This window comes from Octopus bimaculoides, chromosome 25, assembly GCF_046866305.1.
Source record: "Octopus bimaculoides isolate indiv1 chromosome 25, ASM4686630v1, whole genome shotgun sequence".
In the NCBI taxonomy this organism is placed as follows: domain Eukaryota; kingdom Metazoa; phylum Mollusca; class Cephalopoda; order Octopoda; family Octopodidae; genus Octopus; species Octopus bimaculoides.
In genome coordinates this window covers 9547699-9567698 of record NC_142952.1, presented here as the reverse complement: position 1 = coordinate 9567698, position 20000 = coordinate 9547699, and the positions used below count along the sequence as shown (strand labels likewise).

The 20000-nt window shown below is 38.2% G+C and overlaps 2 protein-coding genes across 12 annotated transcripts in view; one reads left to right on the top strand and one right to left on the bottom strand.

The window, feature by feature from the left end:
- LOC106876234 (tetratricopeptide repeat protein 38) overlaps nt 1–20000 on the bottom strand; it is a 169436-nt gene that overhangs the window by 36428 nt on the left and 113008 nt on the right. For 6 of the 10 annotated variants that reach the window (XM_089341721.1, XM_089341728.1, XM_014924714.3 and 3 more), the window contains one exon: nt 18132–20000. This exon is cut by the window's right edge and continues 1131 nt beyond it. The exons of 2 other annotated variants lie outside the window; for them this stretch is intronic. The gene's annotated coding sequence lies outside the window, so the exon portion shown is untranslated. Of the gene's footprint in view, nt 1–2898; nt 5391–18131 lie in introns of those variants that run through there. 2 more of the 10 variants (XM_089341723.1, XM_089341725.1) reach the window with 1 other exon arrangement.
- LOC106876235 (uncharacterized) lies at nt 5706–19504 on the top strand. Of its 2 annotated transcripts, none has more exons than XM_014924717.3 (4): nt 5706–6251; nt 13406–13487; nt 14948–14995; nt 18417–18831. In XM_014924717.3, exons 1-4 carry the CDS (start codon nt 5841–5843, stop codon nt 18797–18799), a joined length of 924 nt encoding a protein of 307 aa, XP_014780203.2. In that variant the 5' UTR covers nt 5706–5840; the 3' UTR covers nt 18800–18831. The 2 variants fall into 2 exon arrangements, with proteins under 2 accessions (XP_014780203.2, XP_089197855.1); XM_089341729.1 differs by having other exon boundaries at nt 5780–6173; nt 18417–19504.

Here is a 20000-nt window from a genome sequence, read left to right as displayed (position 1 = left end):
GCATGACTAATCACTAACCCTACACTGATATGCAAGGGTTTACAGCCCACGTGAACTGGAGCAAAATGAAATGAAACGTTTAGCTCACTAACACAATACATTGCCTGATCTGGGAATCGAAACTATGATTTCATGATCATGAGAGTAACACCTTAACCGCTTGATTGTTTTTCTCTTATACTCTTTTATACTTGTTTCAGTCTTTTGACTGTGGCCATGCTAGCGCACCACCTTTTTAGTCGAGCAAATCGACCCCAGGACTTATTCTTTAGAAGCCTAGTACTTATTCTATCGATCTCTTTTGCCGAACCGCTAAGTTACGGGGACATAAACACACCAGCATCGGTTGTCAAGCGATGTTGGGGGGACAAACACACATACAAACATACACACACACATACATATATATATATATATACATATATACGACGGCCTTCTTTCAGTTTCCGTCTACCAAATCCACTCACAAGGCTTTGGTCGGCCCGAGGCTATAGTAGAAGACACTTGCCCAAGGTGCCACGCAGTGGGACTGAACCTGGGACCATGTGGTTGGTAAGCTAGCTACTTACCACACAGCCACTCTGTTCATGTTTTTATGACGATCTTGTAATTCTTTACTGACTAATAAAAAAGAAACATTATTATTATTGTTATTATTATTTTCATTATCATCTTCTTTCAATTGTTTCCATTTCTTGTCGAGTGTCCTCTTGACACCTCGGGCAGAGAAGCGCACTATATACATTGGTAGGCCATTAAAATAAACACACCAGATTGTTAATTTACAAAGTCATGTGATAGAGAAAAGAGAAGAGAGACTGAGAGAAAAAGAAAAAAAAAAAGTAAGCAGTGGGTGCGAGTGTGTGGGTGCGCGCGCGTCTTGGTGAATAATACTATGGAAAAAATAAATGATATAAATAACATTCCTTTCTTCTCCATTGTTTCTCAACGATGCTAATCCAACACATCTCACATCATCTGCTACACCTGACAACTACACAGATCCCTCAACGTCACATCCGCTATAAATGTATGTGCGTATGTATGTATGTACTATGTGTGTGTGTGTGTGTGTGTGTGTGTGTCTTAATGTTTATGTTTATCCCTTAATACCGCTTCACAACACGTGTTGGTTTGTTTACGTTCCCGTAACTTAGTGGTACTACAAAAGAGACCATCTGAATAAGTCTCAAGCTTTAAAAATAAATACTGGGACCGATCTTATTTCTTTACTGCCCACAAAGAGCTACACACAGAAGGGACAAACAAAGACAGACAAACGGATTAAGTCGATTATATCGACCCCAGTGCGTAACTGGTACTTATTAATCCACCCAGAAAGGATGAAAGGCAAAGTTGACCTCGGCGGAATTTGAACTCAGAACGTAGCGGCAGACGAAATACCGCTAAGCATTTCGGCCGGCGTGCTAACGTTTCTGCCAGCCCGCCGCCTGGGACCGATCTGTTCGACTAAACCCCAAGAGAAGGTGCCCCAGCATAGTTGCAATCTAATGACTGAAAGAAATAAAAGATTAAAAGATGTGTGTGTGTGTGTGTGTGTGTGTGTGTGCATGCGTGCGTTTGTGTGTGTGTGTGAATTAATTATAAGGATTCAACAGAATCTATGCACATGAACACACAGGACGACAGAGATGGCTAAGCACAATAATATAGAGTTCACAATGAAGTAAACTACAATGAAGGCATCAAGTGTTGGTAGGATATTGTAGATATGTAAGTATCAAATCCAGTTTAAACCATAAATCCAACTCTGGGGGTGGTTCCAGGTGTGGCTTCGGTATAAAATGTGAATACAGGTAGGGCTTTAAATTTACGACAACTGTTTCGATAGAATTCTAATGGTATATTCATAGATTACATAACATATAAACCACCTTCTTCAGATAAAATTTTAAATAGGCGAGATTTCATACAACAAACATGACGACCCCCCCCCCCCCCACCATATATATATATGTATATATACGCACACACATACATACTTATACGCGCGCGCGCGCATCATACATGCATACATACACACACACCCACACACATAAATGATATGGGTGGTTTATTTGCAATTTTACAACCTAGACAGAAATATAAACGTCACTGCTGTAGCGAGCTTCCCTCTCTTGTCAGTCATTAAGATAGTGGTTTTCGTGGCTATTGAGTTGCCTTGACTCTTATTTCTAGCAATACTGGTGCTGATTAATGCCCTTGGTCACTTTAGGGATGTATAGAGAGACAGAGAAAGAGAGAGAGAAACAGACAGACAGAGGGCGGTGGTGAGGACATGTCTATACATTTGTGCCCAACTCACTCCGATTTCGTTTCCTGATTACTTTCAGAAAACGATATATTCTACAAAAAATCTTTGAAGTGGTGTACATTAAATGTAAAAGAGTAAAATGATGTTTGTATGCGTATGCTAACATACATCACAATTTTTCTTTTTAAATTTCAAGTTTCATTTTGTAAATGTATATGTGATGTGTGTAGACCCTCCATATTTCTTTCCACATTATATTTCGATTCAACCGTAATCTACAATATCTGAAATGTATTTGTAGAAAATTTCATGGGAAGAATAGCCATTTTCTGAAGGTTGGCTGTTATCAAATTCGGTGAATGGTGACCACTTTTGTAGGTACCCGTATGTGTGTATGTGTGCGCGCATGCCTGTGTGTGAATACATATGAACGTACATACGTATGTAAGGAACGACCGTGCGAACTCAAAAAGGAGAAATGGTGACGAATGGAAAAACAGAGGACTCCTTTTATTTATACGAGTCACACGGTCGAACACAAAAATATATATATCAAATATGATATACATGATATGTTATGCGACGATAACATAGATGACCAGTAATGAAAGACCACAACCGTATGAGATGAATAACAGAAATATTTATTGTAGCGTTAAAGTGTAGGTCTGTGTGAGAGTGTGAATGCGACATATAAGAACATAATCAAAGACAGGCCGTCGTACAAAGAAAAGTGTGTATGTGTATGAGTGTTTACAGCAGATAGAAAGAGAGTCAATAACACGTGAGCAATTTTTATACCAGTTCTTTAGTACACAATAGTATGAGTCTGTATGTGAAGTGAGTTGGCTGTGTGTGGCAGGGCTGATCACTAGTTGTGATGTCGTGGCATCGATGCCGGGCCGTGATTCTCGTTATACAGATGTTCGTCGTTCGTCGTTTGGCAGAGCTTATCACTAGTTGTGTTTTGGCTTCGATGCCAGGGCCTTGAGGACAGACGTTTATCGCAGGCTGAAATTCTCTTGTCTGTTTATTATCGTGGTGAAGCTAAGTCACCTAACAGAATCGAAGAGAGAGATGTGCCGCGGTGGTTTAGTTTGGTGTACATAGAAAGTCGTGTAGACGCTGGTGGTGAAGAGGCTGCTTGGTTAGTAGTAATCGTAGAATCGTGTTGCTGATGTGGCGACGGCGGTGGGTGGTCATCGTTGGCTGGACGAAGCTGTTGATGTGGTCGCTGGCTGATTGTTGCTGCTGCTGTCGTGTGGTACACGGAACAGCCTCTATAGAGAAACTGGACCGAGACAAATTTGTTGGGTATGAGTTGCTCTATTTAAGGCGTTAAGGGGGCTCCAAGACGGTAGTAGGAAAACGCTATCACGTGACCTTATTAAGGGCTGTGATTGGTCAGTTTGCGTTCTGGCAGGAACGGTTCGAAGAAGTTGCCGCTTCGAATAATAATCAGTCACGTGATGACAAGGAATGGGTTGTCCGCTACGCTCGCGTTTGTTTATATTTAAATAAGAATGTCGATAGGTAGTTTCATATGTAATGGCGATCGAGGTGTTAGTTTCACTACACTAGCCTCGCACCAGTCGGTTTGTCGAAGGCAAACAGATGAAATAAAAAAAATGTAGTGAAAAAGACTTAAAGAACGGTTGGTCTATTACTGGCATTTAGTCACCATTTTTAAGTGAAACTGCGTGAACAGGATCACGTAGGCTGTGTGGACGAATCAACGTCGGGGGTCACCAATTGTAGGGAAAACTGTGTGAACAGGCTCGCGTTGGCTGTACAGATCAGAAGGGCTGTGTGAACGAATCACGTCGGGGTCACCAATTGTAAGGACGACCGTGCGTACTCAAAAAGGAGAAATGGTGACGAATGGAAAAACAGAGGACTCCTTTTATTTAAACGTGTCACACGGTCGAACACAAAATTATATATCAGAGATGATATACAAATATTATGTTATGCTACGATAACATAGATGACCAGTAATGAAAGACCACAACCGTATGAGATGAATAACAGAGATATTTATTATGGCGTTAAAGATGTATGTCTGAGTGTGAGTGTGAGAATGCGACATATAAGAACATAATCAAAAACAGGCCGTCATACAAAGAAAAGTGTGTATGTGAGTGATACATGTGTGTATGTGAGTTATTACAGCAGATGGAAAGAGAGTCAATAACACGTGAGCATTTTATACCAGTTCTTTAGTACACAATAGTATGAGTCTGTATGTGAAGTGAGTTGGCTGTGTGTGGCAGAGCTGATCACTAGTTGTGATGTTGTGGCATCGATGCTGGGCCGTGATTCTTGTTATACAGATGTTCGTCGCTGGCTGAAATTCTCTTGTCTGTTTATTATCGTGGTGAAGCTGAGTCACCTAACAGAATCGAAGAGAGAGATGTGCCGCGGTGGTTTGGTTTGGTGTACATAGAAAGTCGTGTAGACGCTGGTGGTGAAGAGGCTGCTTGGTTAGTAGTAATCGTAGAATCGTGTTGCTGATGTGGCGACGGCGGTGGGTGGTCATCGTTGGCTGGACGAAGCTGTTGATGTGGTCGCTGGCTGATTGTTGCTGCTGCTGTCGTGTGGTACACGGAACAGCCTCTATAGAGAAACTGGACCGAGACAAATTTGTTGGGTATGAGTTGCTCTATTTAAGGCGTTAAGGGGGCTCCAAGACGGTAGTAGGAAAACACTAGCACGTGACCTTATTAAGGGCTGTGATTGGTCAGTTTGCGTTCTGGCGGGAACGGTTCGAAGTTGCCGCTTCGAATAATAATCAGTCACGTGATGACAAGGAATGGGTTCTCCGCTACGCTCGCGTTTGTTTATATTTAAATGAGAAGAATGGCGATAGGTAGTTTCATATGTAATGGCGATCGAGGTGTTAGTTTCACTACACGTACGTATGTATGTATGTACGTATGTAAAGGTTTTGGATGGTAACTGTGCAAGACATTGTAGATCTTTGGCTGGGCTAAAAAGTCACATTCGATCACAGCACCGTTAAGTTAAGCTTCGTGCAATGGACATACTCGATAACGAGGGGGGCAGCCATCGTGTATGTATGTATGTATTGAACAGTAGTTTATTTCATTGACCGCTGAAGGGATGAAAAAGTTAAATTTATTTCAGTGAGATTTGAACATAAAAATCCAGGAAAAATATCTCAAGGTGTTTGACCCGGCACGTTAATGATTACGTCAAATATCCACCCTTAGAAAACACGACGTAATATGAAATTGAAACCAGTTGAGAGGATAAGAGGAGTGGACAGAGAGAGAGAGAGAGGGGGAGGGGAGAAAGAGAGGTAGGGAAAAAAATGAAAGAGTGGAGTAGAAAAAAAAGCAATAAACAGAAAGTGAAAGAATGAGAGATTGGGTGAGAGAGAGAGAGAGAGAGAGACATCTGTAATTTATTGTTAATTGTGAAAAAGAGAGAGAGGCGTGAGGAAGATAAGAGATATAAAATAAAGTGAAGTATTCATTTAATATCATTGTGAACTCAATAATTTTAAGATTGTATTGTGGCTGTTTGTTGAATATTTGCGGAAATGCCCACAATGGATAAAAAACCTCTTGACGAAGAGAAAAACTCCTCAGAACCGACGGTACACGACTTTTCGTCACCAGCTCCCCAGTTAGAGGAGAAGAAGAATCAGGAAATTGGACATAAACCTGAGAAATATGTGGAAAATAGAAAAGTATATGAAACTGATGAAGAAGAAGAAGAAGAAGAAGAAGAAGAAGAACAACAACAACAACAACAACTCCTCCAGCAGCAGCAACAACAACAACAACAACAAGAAGATGCGATAAACGTACCTCGAAATAGAGACATAGAACCATGCACTACACAATGGTGTAGAAAATTTAGATGTGCAACCGTGAGCATTATTTTCATAGTAATTTCACTTATTGTTATTACTTTGATAATGACAGTTGCTAATCATATCCAAATTAAGGTAACGTAACTTAATCTTATTTTAATTTAGTTTTTGTCTAACAATTTACATAATTAGATGCGTAGGCGCAGGCGTGACTGTGTGGTAAGAACTTGCCAACCGTATAGTTCCTGGTTCAGTCCCACTGCGTGATACCTTGGGTTAGTTTTCTTCTACTATTGCCTTGAGCCGACCAAAGCCTTGTGAATGGATTTGGTAGACGGAAACTGAAAGAAGCCCGTCGTATATATATATATATATATATATATATATATATATATATATATATATATATATATATATGTATGTATGTATGTATGTGTGTGTTTGTGTCTGTGTTTGTCCCCCCAACATCGCTTGACAATCAATGTTAGTGTGTTTACGTCCACCTAAACTAGCGGTTCGGTTAAAGGAAAACCGATAGAATAAGTATTAGGCTTACAAAGAATAAGTCCTGGGGGTCAATATCTTTGACTAAATAAACATTTAAGGTGGTGCTCCAGCATGGTCGCAGTCAAATAACTGAAACAAGTAAAACAATATGAGAATACATATGGACTTTGTTGTTAGCTACCTACATATAATACACATATATATTCGAATATATACTCAGTAATAGGATGACACGCATAGACACCGCCCCTATCATACACACACACACACACACACATATATATATATATGGATACATATATATATAGGTGAAGTCGGGTGTAAGAACACCTCCCCCATCCGGTTTCTGTTTTTTTGTTGTTTTTTTTCAAAAATTTCTTTGGATTACTGTGTATTCGATATGGGAGATTACGATTTTTAAAAAAAAGTGTCGTGAAGTTGAGGAAAAAATATTTTGCAGACATTTTTACCGGATTCATAAACTATGAATTTAATCTATGTCATGAGGCGCAATGGCCCAGTGGTTAGGGCAGCGGACTCGCGATTTCGATTCCCAGACCGGGCGTTGTGAGTGCTTATTGAGCGAAACACCTAAAGCTCCACGAGGCTCCGGCAGGAGATGGTGGCGAACCCTGCTCACCACAACTATCTCTCACTCTTACTTCCTGTTTCTGTTGTGCCTGTAATTCAAAGGGTCAGCCTTGTCACACTCTGTGTCACGCTGAATCTCCCCGAGAACTACGTTAAGGGTAGACGTGTCTGTGGAGTGCTCAGCCACTTGCACGTTAATTTCACGAGCAGGCTGTTCCGTTGATCGGATCAACTGGAACCCTCGTCGTCGTAAGCGACGGAGGGCCAACCACAACATGAGGCAGGGTTATGATATCGTCTTCAGCATACTAAAGGATCAGTAGACGGAAGAGTGTAAGCACCCCTTCCCTTTCCGTTTCAAAAATTTCTTCGGATTCCAATGCTTTCGATATCGGAGATTACGATATCTGCTAAAAAAAAAAAAAAATGAATAAATGAAACAATAAGTTTTTGCTAACAAAAGAAAACGCGTTTTCAGAATTTTAATTTCCGCCTCCCCATCCCAATTTTTTTTATTTCTCGCTTTTATTTTCGAATATTTCTTTTCTAATCCACGTAGAAAAATACGAAGGTTTCGACGAATCTAGAATTTCTTTTCTTTTAAAATTTCAATTTTTCTTAGAAAACATCCTATCCTACCCTTCCTCACCCTTCCCGCTTTTCAAAAAGCACAAAAACTCGGTATGCGTAAATTTTTCCTTGTAACGGCGGACGAAAAAAAAATATCAAGTCGTCACCAGAAAACTCAATGTTAGATTTAAAAGCTAAAAGTTGAGTCCCGGCTCCCTCCCCTCTATCAAAACGCACAAAACTTCGAATGCTTAACGTATTGGATATGTTCGTTTTCGCATACGTATATTTCTTCGCAAAAGTTCAAATTTCGCCAACAAAATAAAAGCTAGAAAAAACAGCTAAATGCCTGTACTTTACGTACTGGATATATTCGTTTGCGCGTACTTAAATTTCTTCTGAACCAGCATACGAGTTAGTAAAAGTTAGTTAAGCTCTCACCAGAAAACTCGATATGTTAGAAATAACAGTTAAATAATCTGGAAAATATTTTTTCCTTCGACTTAACGACACTTTTTCCCCCTAAATCTCAACCGTCCAAATCTATTTCAATTTTGATGCCATGTCACAAATTATTATCGTGTTGTGTTTATGAAGAAGTAGAAAAATAATTCGTATTGAAAACTTCGTTAAATATGGTTATTTATAATATGTTGATCCGCAACGAACCTCTGTGTGTGTGTGTGTGTGTGTGTGTGTCTGAGAAAGATAAACTAATAGGGTGATCCTTCGATATTGATATCCAGAATGTCGGCATGAGAAAACGTCGTCATTCACCCTTTTTCAGCCTAACCTTTTTATCTATTTCATGAAGGAAGTTTGTGTTGGTGAATGATATCTACAAATACAGAATGATTGCCAAAATAAGTCATCGGTTACATACCTTATTTTATCACATTCGTTAAATTGAAAACTGGCCCGCAAAATGTTCCGTATCCTCAACGAAGCTGGCCACGAGCATTTCTCTGATTTTGGTGGAAACACAAAGACGGACCAATTTGAAGGGTTTCCCCATCTGTTCTGGTGCGGATGAAAAGCTTCTGGTGCAAACTGACCCACGTGGTATAAAACACAGCTGAAGGCAAAGAGAGAAGTGTGGGGGGGGGTGCAAGCATTGCTCTTGCTTCACAGCTTGCTGTTGGCACTCCGTCGCTTACGACGTCGACGGTTCCAGTTGATCCGATCAACGGAACAGCCTGCTCGTGGAATTAACGTGCAAGTGGCTGAGCACTCCACAGTCACTTGTGTACCCTTAACGTAGTTCTCGGGGATATTCAACGTGACACAGTGTGACAAGGCTGACCCTTTGAATTACAAGCACAACAGAAACAGGAAATAAGAGTGAGAGAAAGTTGTGGTGGAAGAGTACAGCAGGGTTCGCCACCATCCCTTGCCGGAGCGTCGTGGAGCTTTTAGGTGTTTTCGCTCAATAAACACTCACAACGCCCGGTCTGGGAATCGAAACCGCGATCGTATGACCGCGAGTCCGCTGCCCTAACCACTGGGCCATTGCGCCTCCACTGCTTCACAGCATGGTTGACTGAAAACGCTTCGTTAAATTCTCTCCCGACTGAGACTAGTCCTTTCAGTACCGGGTGGAACTATTTGATTATGTTATCAAGCTTCTGAGGGCATCCATAAGTCTCTAACACTTTTCAAAGAGTTTCTGTGCCCACCGTGTCAAATGCTTTGGAATAGTCCACAAACACCACAAAGAGGGCTTGGTGGTGTTCCGCTATTTTCCCCTGTAGCTGTCGTCGTGTGAAGATTACCCTCCGTGGTTGATCTCCCTAGCCTGTCCTATCTTCTGAGAGTTTCATTTTATACAGCACTTTGATAGCACTTATGTAGAGAATTGAAAACATGGAATGTAAAAGAACTTATTTCAATACAATATTTATCAGTACTTTTCCCTGCGAAAATCTCTCCTACTTTTGTATAAATACACGTAATTGAAGTTTTCTGCACCGCCTTTGAAGATTTTTAGTCGAACGAATCGATCCCAGTACTTATTTTTTAAGCCTGGTACTAATTCTATCGGTCTATTTTGATGAACCGCTTAGTTACGGGGCATAAACACACCAATACCGATTGTCAAGCGGTAGTGATAGACAAACACAGACACACAGACACAAAGACACACACACACACACGCACACATTCTTTCAGTTTCCGTTTATTTTGGAATTAATAAAACAAACTGATATCATTTGCTATGACCGGGTCTTTAAACAGATCCCAGAAGCAGAAGAAGTGTCGAATCTCGGGGATCTTATCTTCGATTTTACGTAAGGTGATAAAACAAGGCATGTAACAAATTATTTTGGCAATCCTTCGGTATTGGTTGACAACATCATTCACCTACACAAACTCCCCCCCCCCTGCTATAGATAAAGAGGCTAGGCTGAAACAGAGGGTGAATGGCATCGTCTCTTTGTACCCATACTCTGAAGACCAATACCGAAGGATCGTCCAATTATACTTTTTTTCTCAGACATGCGCGCACGCACACACACACACATGCACAGCACAGAGGTTCGTTGCGGATCAACATTGTAAAAATAAACATAATTAACGAAATTTTCAGTACGAATTATTTGCTAATTCTGTATAAAAACAACACAAAAATAATTTGTGGTATGGCATCAACATTGAAATAGATATGGAAAGTTGAGACTTAGGGGGGAAAAAAAGTATCATTAAAACGAAGAAAAAATATTTTCTAGACATTTTTTCCAGATTCGTAATCTCTATTTATTTGTCATGGGGGAAGGTTGTAATGTCGTCTGCAACAGTGATTCTCAAACTATTTGATGTGGCGTACCGGCAGTTCCTCCACCCCAATATCTTATATTTATTTTGTAAACAATAATATAAAATTACAATAAGCATTTTATAATCATATAATGTTTCTTTCTTTTCTGGAAACTCGCCGTGTACCGGCAGCTGATGGCTCGCAAACCGGCACCGGTCCACCACTTTGAGTAGCACTGGTCTACAGTGTGTGTGTATACATGTGTATAAGGAATTTCATTAGGGCGACTATTCTTTATTACACACACACACACATACACGGATTTTGTTGTTGCAGGTGGACGCTTAAAAATTTAAGTTACAATTTTGTTGTTGCTTAAATCTCACACACCATTTTGTCTGAAAATTATTTTCAGAAACAAATCGGACTGCCGTATTTTAAAACTATGATTTATAAAAATTTCAAAAAAAACAGCCAAAATTTTTGGATTTATGGGATGGAAGGTTAATGAAAATTGTTTTAAAATTTCACTAATATTTTTAAATTGCGTTTTATTTTGTTTGAAAGTAAAGGAAGTTGGGATTGTAATGGTGGTCACTAATTTCCAAAAAGTTTTGTCCAAAAAATGTTTTTTGATAAGCCTTCAATTTTTTTTTTAAAACATCGTTTTTCAGTGTGTTGGGCAAATATAATTGGACAAAAGACGATACTGAGTGAGGGAGAAGAGGGTTGAAAAAAATTCCTAAATTTTCAGATTTTCTTTTTTGCTTTTATTTATTTTTTTACAGCAAGGCGTCTTCCATTGTTTTTAAGCGAAGAGTGCAACAAAAATATTGGACAGAATCGGTCGGAAAAGGGGAAGAATGTGGGAGGAGGGGGGATTCGTAAATTTTCAAAAATATTTTTTCATAAAAGTCTTCCCCTTTACCATCATTTGCAAGGCTGTGGTGAAAATAAAAATTAAAAAATATCCACCAAATAGGAGAAAATCCAACTTACGTGGGTGTTCTATTCCGAAAGTCCACCAAGGCATTCTGTTGTGAAAATTACCCAAGAATCAACGGGGTACTCAGCTAGTATGTATGTGTGTATGCATGTAGGTGTATGTGTAGACACACACACATACAATTATAAGGGTGTTGAATGATTACAACACCAATCTGCTAGAAATAGACCCCCAAATGGTCTATGAACCACTTGGATTATTACTCCACTATTTTCCTCGCTTAAAACCTTGTATAGTGGAGTAATAATCTAAGTGGTTCATAGACCATTTGGGGGTCTATTTCTAGCAAACTGATGTTGTAAACATTCAACACTCTTATTATAATTTTAATATAAATTAACCATTATGATATTTCTAGAATGTTGGCCACTGATAAATCATTAAATAATGACTATCCTAATTACATACATACATACATATATATAAAAAACAAATAATAAATGAGTATATGCATATATACGTACAGGCATGTGCATACCTACGTCTACCTGTATATATAGGTGCGTATCTGGTTACAGGACATTGCAAACAAAACGTAGACAAGAAAATAATAATAACCAGAGTACAGAAAACACACAAGCCACATAGAGAACATTTTCCTCCATCAGCTACCCCCGTTTTAACACCGGCGTTTCGAAGAGTTAGGCAGGACGCATCGTTAAAACGGCTCTTCCCATGGAACGCAAATTAAATTTGTATACACAAATTAAACCTGTGCCATGGGGGAATGTAGTGGCAGACAAAAAACAAGACAGGAAAACAAATGGAAAAGAAAACAAGACAGGAAAACAAACGGAAAAGGCTATGCGGCCAGACGTGAAAAATTATGTGTATATGAACGCTGTGAGGCACAAACTGAAAGTGGAGACGAAGTAAGTTCGCGTGTTTGCTCGGCGATAGCCAAGGAAGAAAAGGATTAGTGACCGGAAGCATGTGACCAGGCAGGGGTAAGGGAGAGGGAGGAAGTAGAAGAATAGGTGAGCAACGAGAGGAAGAGAGGAATATAGTAACAGAAGGAAGAACGAGAGGGGGAAAGAGAGATACGTAGTAGTAACAGAAGCAAGAACGAGAGGGAGGAAAAGTGATAGAGATAGAGTCGCGTCAGAAAATATAAAGTTGAAACAACTACTTACAACAGGGATGACGCAGGCGTTCGATCATGTAAAACAAATAATAAATGAGTATATGCATATATACGTACATATATGAATATATATATATATATATATATATATATATATATATATATATATATATTGAACTTATTTTATTGGTTTATGGCAGTTTTGTTGGTAGTAAAAAGTGTAAAGATTCCCTTTGGTTATGAATGAAAATGGGATTGCACCTAGAAAATTACCTTCCGAGGCACAAGTCCAGGAAAAGTTGTTTATGGAAGACCAGCAGTTGCCCATGCATACCAGCCTTCCCTCTCCATGCCACCGATGTTATCCAAGGGAGACACAAAGGTTGATGCAGCTTGGCACCTGTGATGTCACAACTCATTTCTACAGCTGAGTGAATTGGAGCAACGTGAAATAAAGTGTCTTGCTCAAGAACGCAACACACAGCCTGGTCCAGGAACTGAACCCACTACTTCAGGATTGTAAACCTGATGCTGTGGTTGTCCTTCAAAGGTATTAGCGTAAACATACATTCAAGGGTTGCTAGTTTATAAAAGTGTTGATGCATTAATATGCACACACACACACACACACACACACACACACACACACACACACAAGATTGTAACAAGACCGTGTAGGACATTAAAGTGTCAATAATATGATGGAAGTAATACGAACAACACCAGTTACCATCAAATCTTAATTTTCCTTTTCATGTTTTCTTTTTCCAATTTAGAAATCCCAGCATGTGAAACCACTATCTCCACACACAGTGGCACCATCACCTAAACAGCCTAAGACACCACCTCCTTCACAATGTAAGTATATACAGGGTGTGATGGGTAAATTATTTGATTTTGATTTTGTCAACTACACAGTATAGTAGAGTCAGTTGGGCACTGTCTGAGAGAAAACAGTACCATGACACAATTCACTCTGCCAGAAATTTGGAAATGACATGCTGTATTGCTTGGTATTCATGCTGGAAACTCCAATACAGACAGATGATGAACACACAGAGCAACTGTTGGCTTGCTGTATCCCAAAAATGTGTACTGAGAGTGATAAAAATCAAACATCCGATCAACATCGTAGTGTTTGGAGTGATCACTATGATGGCAATATTACACATGCATTCATATTCCCATACAGCCTCAGACTCAATATGGAGGCCTACATCAAGTGCCTGGAGGAGGTAGTGCTACCCTCGGTTAAGAGGGTGGCTGCTGGAAGACCCTATGCCTGGCAACAGAACTCTGCACCCTGCCACACAAGTAGGAGAACCCAGTCATGGCTGTCAGACAATTTCTGTGACCACATCACCCCTAACATCTGGCCACCTAACTCCCCAAACTGCGATCCCTTGATTATTATGTGTGGGGCACAGTTGAGCAAGAGACCAACAAAACTCTTTGTAACACCAAAGATGAGTTGAAGGTAAGGATTATGGCAGCATTCACCAACCTAAACAAGGGGACTGTTCAGAATAGTTGCAGGAGATTCCAAAGTCGTCTGGAGGCCATGGTTGATGCCATTGGCGATTTTATTGAATAAATTTACTCTTTAGTATTTCAAGATATTTTAATGCAATTTTGGTAAATATATCTGTTAAAATGAGATGTCAGTGTTATTTTCATTTTTGCGTAATTTAGACAATATATTCATCACGCCCTGTATATTGTCATCATTTCTCCTTTCATGTGTCAATAAAATCATCTGACAATGTAACCAATAGTAATGTTAATGAAATCACAAAACATATTCTCAATATATTAGTCTTAAAACAATCAACTTGGGAAATGACAGATATACTAAAGAAATAATTGGCAAAAATATCCACATCATTAAATATGTGAAAGAAATGTCTAGAATAATTAACTGGACCATGGCTTTAGATGACACTTTAATAGCCTCTTGTGTACATTTTCTAGAATTGTACTATCAGTCTCAGTAATGCATCACTACTTCAAAACTGACCATGTTAAAGCTCATGAACCTACTATGTGATGGGTGTAATGTATAGATACTTATATAGTCTTCGCTCTCTTTCATTAATGGCTAATAATTTTTCTCCATGTAGATCATTTTCATTATGATGATGATGATTATGAAATGATTAATAAGCTGTATAGTTAATTATTAGATGGTAATCTAAAGTATTCAGTATATGAAATACATCAAGAAGTACCCTTTTCTTTGAATAATCTTCTGTTTGATATTGAACCTGAATTCAAATTTATCCTTCTCATTGTCTACTTTCTCTCTTCTTATCTTTCAGTCCACCATACATTCTTATACCTGAAAACAAGTGGATACCCAGATCCAGGTAAGCTAATTTACACAGATGCATTGCACACTTTTTCTTGTAATTTGAATTACCTCCTTAAATAACTATAGTTATAGATTTAAGTTAATTCTTACTATTACAGTATTAATTGAAATACTTTCATTATAGACTTGTGCTAATGACTACTATTATGCATTTGCATTAACTCCTGCTGTTATAGAATTGGGGGAAACTTTTACTCTTGGTTGAAGTATATCACCAATATAGACTTAAGTGTTATGACAAGCATGAGTTAACTGCTACACTGAGAGACATGGGCCAAGAGACATGTAGGCTAACCACTACAGCTATTACTGCCACTGCTGCTGCTGCTACTGTTGTTACAACTACTACATATGTCTTATAATACTAGAGATGGGTGGGGTTTATTGCTTGGGTTATGGTTTAACTATTACAGAGCAAACAGCAACCATCAAAACATATAAATTAAATATAAAAAAAAAACCAAACCAACATCAAGAAACAAGAGAAATAAATATATTCAGTATTTTAACATTGATAAGATCACATCAACAAGGGTTAAATAGAGACAGTCTTTGTAAGAATAGATATGTCTTTAAATTTAACTTCATTGAATTCAGAAGTTTTAAAGATTATGCAGAGCATACATGAATGATTATTATTTTTAAACTAGTTAGTTCTCTTTCAACTATAGTAACACACACACAAAAGAAAGACAGAAGATGGAATAGATGAGAATTTTTATTAATCACGACAATTGTTTCGACACATCTAGCATTGATCCCTCACAGGTGGGACACAACAACTTGTTGAGGAGCATCCAGTGGTGCAGGTGTTTCTCACCAGGTGATAAATAGATATAACTCATTAGAACAACAGTTCCACAATGTATCTTCTCGTTTTGTAGAAAGAAAAGCAGCAAAACAAAGGCCTTTATCTTCATTTATATAGAAGATCAAAAATAAAATCACAGATGCAAAAAAAGAAATGAACACACAATCCAGCGAGATAAGTATTAAAAATAACCGTTAACAGGTATGGATGTATAAACACCCTTGGGCAAGCTGCATGGCACATGTGGTTGGCACTCTGTCACTTACGACGATGAGGGTTCCAGTTGATCCGATCAACGGAACAGCCTGCTCACGAAATTAACGTGCAAGTGGCTGAGCACTCCACAGACACGTGTACCCTTAATGTAGTTCTCGGGGAGATTCAGCGTGACACAGAGTGTGACAATGCTGGCCCCTTTAAATTACAGGCACAACAGAAACAGGAAGTAAGAGTGAGAGAAAGTTGTGGTGAAAGAGTACAGCAGGGTTCGCCACCATTCCCTGCCGGAGCCTCGAGGAACTTTAAGTGTTTTCGTTTAATAAACACACACAATGCTCGGTCTGGGAATCGAAACCGCGATCCTATGACCGCGAGTCTGCTGCCCTAACCACTGGGCCATTGCGCATCCACATGGCACATGTACGCTCATACAAGCATCAATGAAAATGTAAGCATATGCACACATGTAGTTTGGTGCACTCATGTTCACATAGTGAGTTAAATAGCTACTTGGTGTTTATAAGAAATTGGAGGTTAAAGCTAAATTTATTTCATCCATACCTTAAAGTAAATTATGTTAACAGTTACTCAAATTCATTTCCATTGCGTTGTGCAAAAGTACATTTATATGCATTTCAGCATCTTGAGAGTCTTTTAGAAATTCTATTTATGATCTTCTCATTGGTCAACAGAATAGACAAAGATCCCTCAGAGCAGAGTCGGCATCTCCTGACAATGATATTGTATGGCTTTTGCATGCCTTGCTATGGACCAAGTTATGTTATACTTAATTTTATCTTCCTTCAGTCACCACAGAAAATCAGCCAAAGATGTTAAATGTCTCTTATTGATTCTCATGACACTGTTTCAGGACGTTAAACATTTAGATCGTGTCTGCATTTATAAACAGACATCATCATCGTTTAATGTCCGCTTTCCATGCTAGCATGGGTTGGCCGATTTGACTGAAGACTGGCGAACCAGATGGCTGCAGCAGGCTCCAATCTGATCTGGCAGAGTTTCTACAACTGGATGCCCTTCCTGATGCCAACCACTCCGAGAGTGTAGTGGGTGCTTTTATATGCCACTGGCACGAAGGCCAGTCAGGCAGTACTGGCAATGGCCACGCTCAAGTGGTGTTTTTTACATGCCACCTGCACAGCAGCCAGTCCAGCGGCACTGGCAACAATCTCACTCGAATGCTTTTTCACGTGCCACTGGCACATGTGCCTTCACTCTCTCTAATGATATAGACTCTCTCACTTTCTTTCTCTCCCTCTCTGTCTCTAGTAATATAGGTCTTCTCTCTCTCTCTCTCTCTCTCTCTCATGCACATACATGCACAGTCCCTCTTACATATTTTCATTGATTCAACTATTTCCTCTTCGTTCATTTTTCTTTTTGTTATTCTTTTCCTTGTTTCATTCTTTCTTTTTCTACATCCTCTCTCTCTCTCTCTCTCTCTCTCTCTCTCTATATATATATATATATATATATATATATATATATATATATATATATATATATATAAATATATATATATATATATATAATATAATATAGGATAAAATCTTTATAAGAATTTATCAAGTAGTCAGCGTGAAAAAACTTCATAATGAAAAAAATCATCATTTTTTTCATAAATATATATAATTTATATAAGGGCATTAACTATATAGTAATGCCTCATGCTTAGAGGGACTAAATAAGTAAAAAACTACCAAAAAATAAGCAACATATTTACCGAAAGCGAGGAAATGCAGCTTTCAAAATTAATCTCTTAAAAACAGTTTTTAAGAGATTAATTTTGAAAGCTGCATTTCCTCGCTTTCGGTAAATATGTTGCTTATTTTTTGGTAGTTTTTGACTTATTTAGTCCCTCTAAGCGTGAGGCATTACTATATAGTTAATGCCCTTATATAAATTATATATATATATATATATATATATATATATATATATATATATATATATATATATATATATATATATATATATATATATATATATATATATATATATATATATATATATATACATATATAAAATATACACATATATAAATTGACAGAATGAGATAAAAAAAATCCAAGGCTGTAAATAGTTTTCAGAACATTTATAAAGAAAAGGTCTTACAGCTGTTTCTGAGATATTTTATATATCCCTTCATCAGAGATGGTGTGAGAAAATGTTTGAGTATCAATTATTGTAGAGAAGATATAAAATACAGAGGGAAGTATGAGAATGAAAATAGAAGTGAGATACATAAGGTTATTGTATTTAAGAAAGAGCCATTTGAGTAATAACTTCTCTTGATGATGTAAGTACAACACATGAAAAGAGACAGGTAGGAACATGGAGAATAATATAATTATTTCTTTTTCAGATGGAAAAACTAACCTAGAGTGGAAGAAAGATGCGAGTCAGGATGAAGGCAATATTAAACTGCTGAATGGAACTTACATTCTTATACCTCAAAGTGGGATGTATGAAATAAACTTTGTAGTACAATTGTACATTCCAAAAGGTACTTCTGAATCAATTGTAAGCTTGATGTTAAAGAGAAAGGATAACGGGAAAAGTTATGTGTTCATGAAGAAAAGTATAAGTTCCTTAGACATAAAACATGAAGTGATACAGTCATTATTTAAATACAAATTTAACACTAATGACACAATCTTTCTGCAGATGAACATGGTAAAACTCATCAGCCCCAATAAGCTTTCCAGCTACTTCATTATCAGCAACGTACACATATATAATCATTAATAAAATGTTAGAATTGTGCTTTTAGAAACAGATCAACCTCTTTTGAATTCTTCATTTCTGTCATCAATTTTAAGCATTGGTCTGTGGTTATTTCGAAGCACTTCTTTGTGGAGTTTCATTAACTAAATCAACTTCTTTATGCTTTGTCTGGTACTTATTTAGCTGTTTTCCTCTTTATATTTCTAAAAAGCAAACTTGTTTGTACATTTCCATATTCTGAACGCCTTACTTCCCAGGGTATGGATACATTGAAACTCCGACGTCTGGCGGCTGACTTGGCAAACGCCTATAAAATTATTAACCATTTTACTAACAATAACTCTGAGCACCTTTTCAAACTCCACCTGTCTAACACCTGTGGACATGTTTACAAAGTCAGAAAACTGCACAGCTCCCATGACTTTCGGAAACACTTTTTCACGCTAAGAGTTGCTGAAGTATGGAACAAACTGCCGGCATCAGTTGTCAGAGCACTGCATCCTTCAAAACTTCCATACTTCCTGAGATTCGCCAACACTACACTTGATTTTTCTCCCCTCCATACACACGCAAGCATACACTATTCACTTTCCAGACATTTGTACATTACTGCATACGCTTTATATGCACTTTTGACAAGTTGTAATGCACCTGAGCACTGTATACAATAATTTCATTATTATATTTTGACCACTAATTTGACAAAATAAATTTGGTGATAAGTTAGTTTTCGCATGTGTTTTCAACAAATCTGACCTCCAGCATGCTTGCTATGGACTTTTTTTTTCCAGATACAGGTTTGGGGTGGGGAATAAATAACCTTTACGGTTTGGAAGATAATTTATGGATACCCTTGCATCTCATCTGAGAAAAGGAAGCTAAAACAACAAATGAAGTGAGAGTGAGTGACAGTTAGAGACACTAAAAGCAGGCAGACTGTAGTAAAAGGTTTGCTCTAAAGTCATTGCTGTTTCAATAAAAGTAAAACTTCACATCTTTATCATCTGGTATGAAAGAAAGAAAATAGTAAATCTAGTTGAGTTAATGGTTCCTCATGAAGACAACATAGACACTGCTTGAACTCGAAAGATTGACCATTATAAAAAACTTCCTTGAGGAATGTGAGGATGCAGGCAGGAAAGCAGAGGATTTTCCAGTCAAAGTTGGATGTAGAGGATTCATTGGACACAGTGTGAGACAATTTTTGTTGTCGATAGGCCTA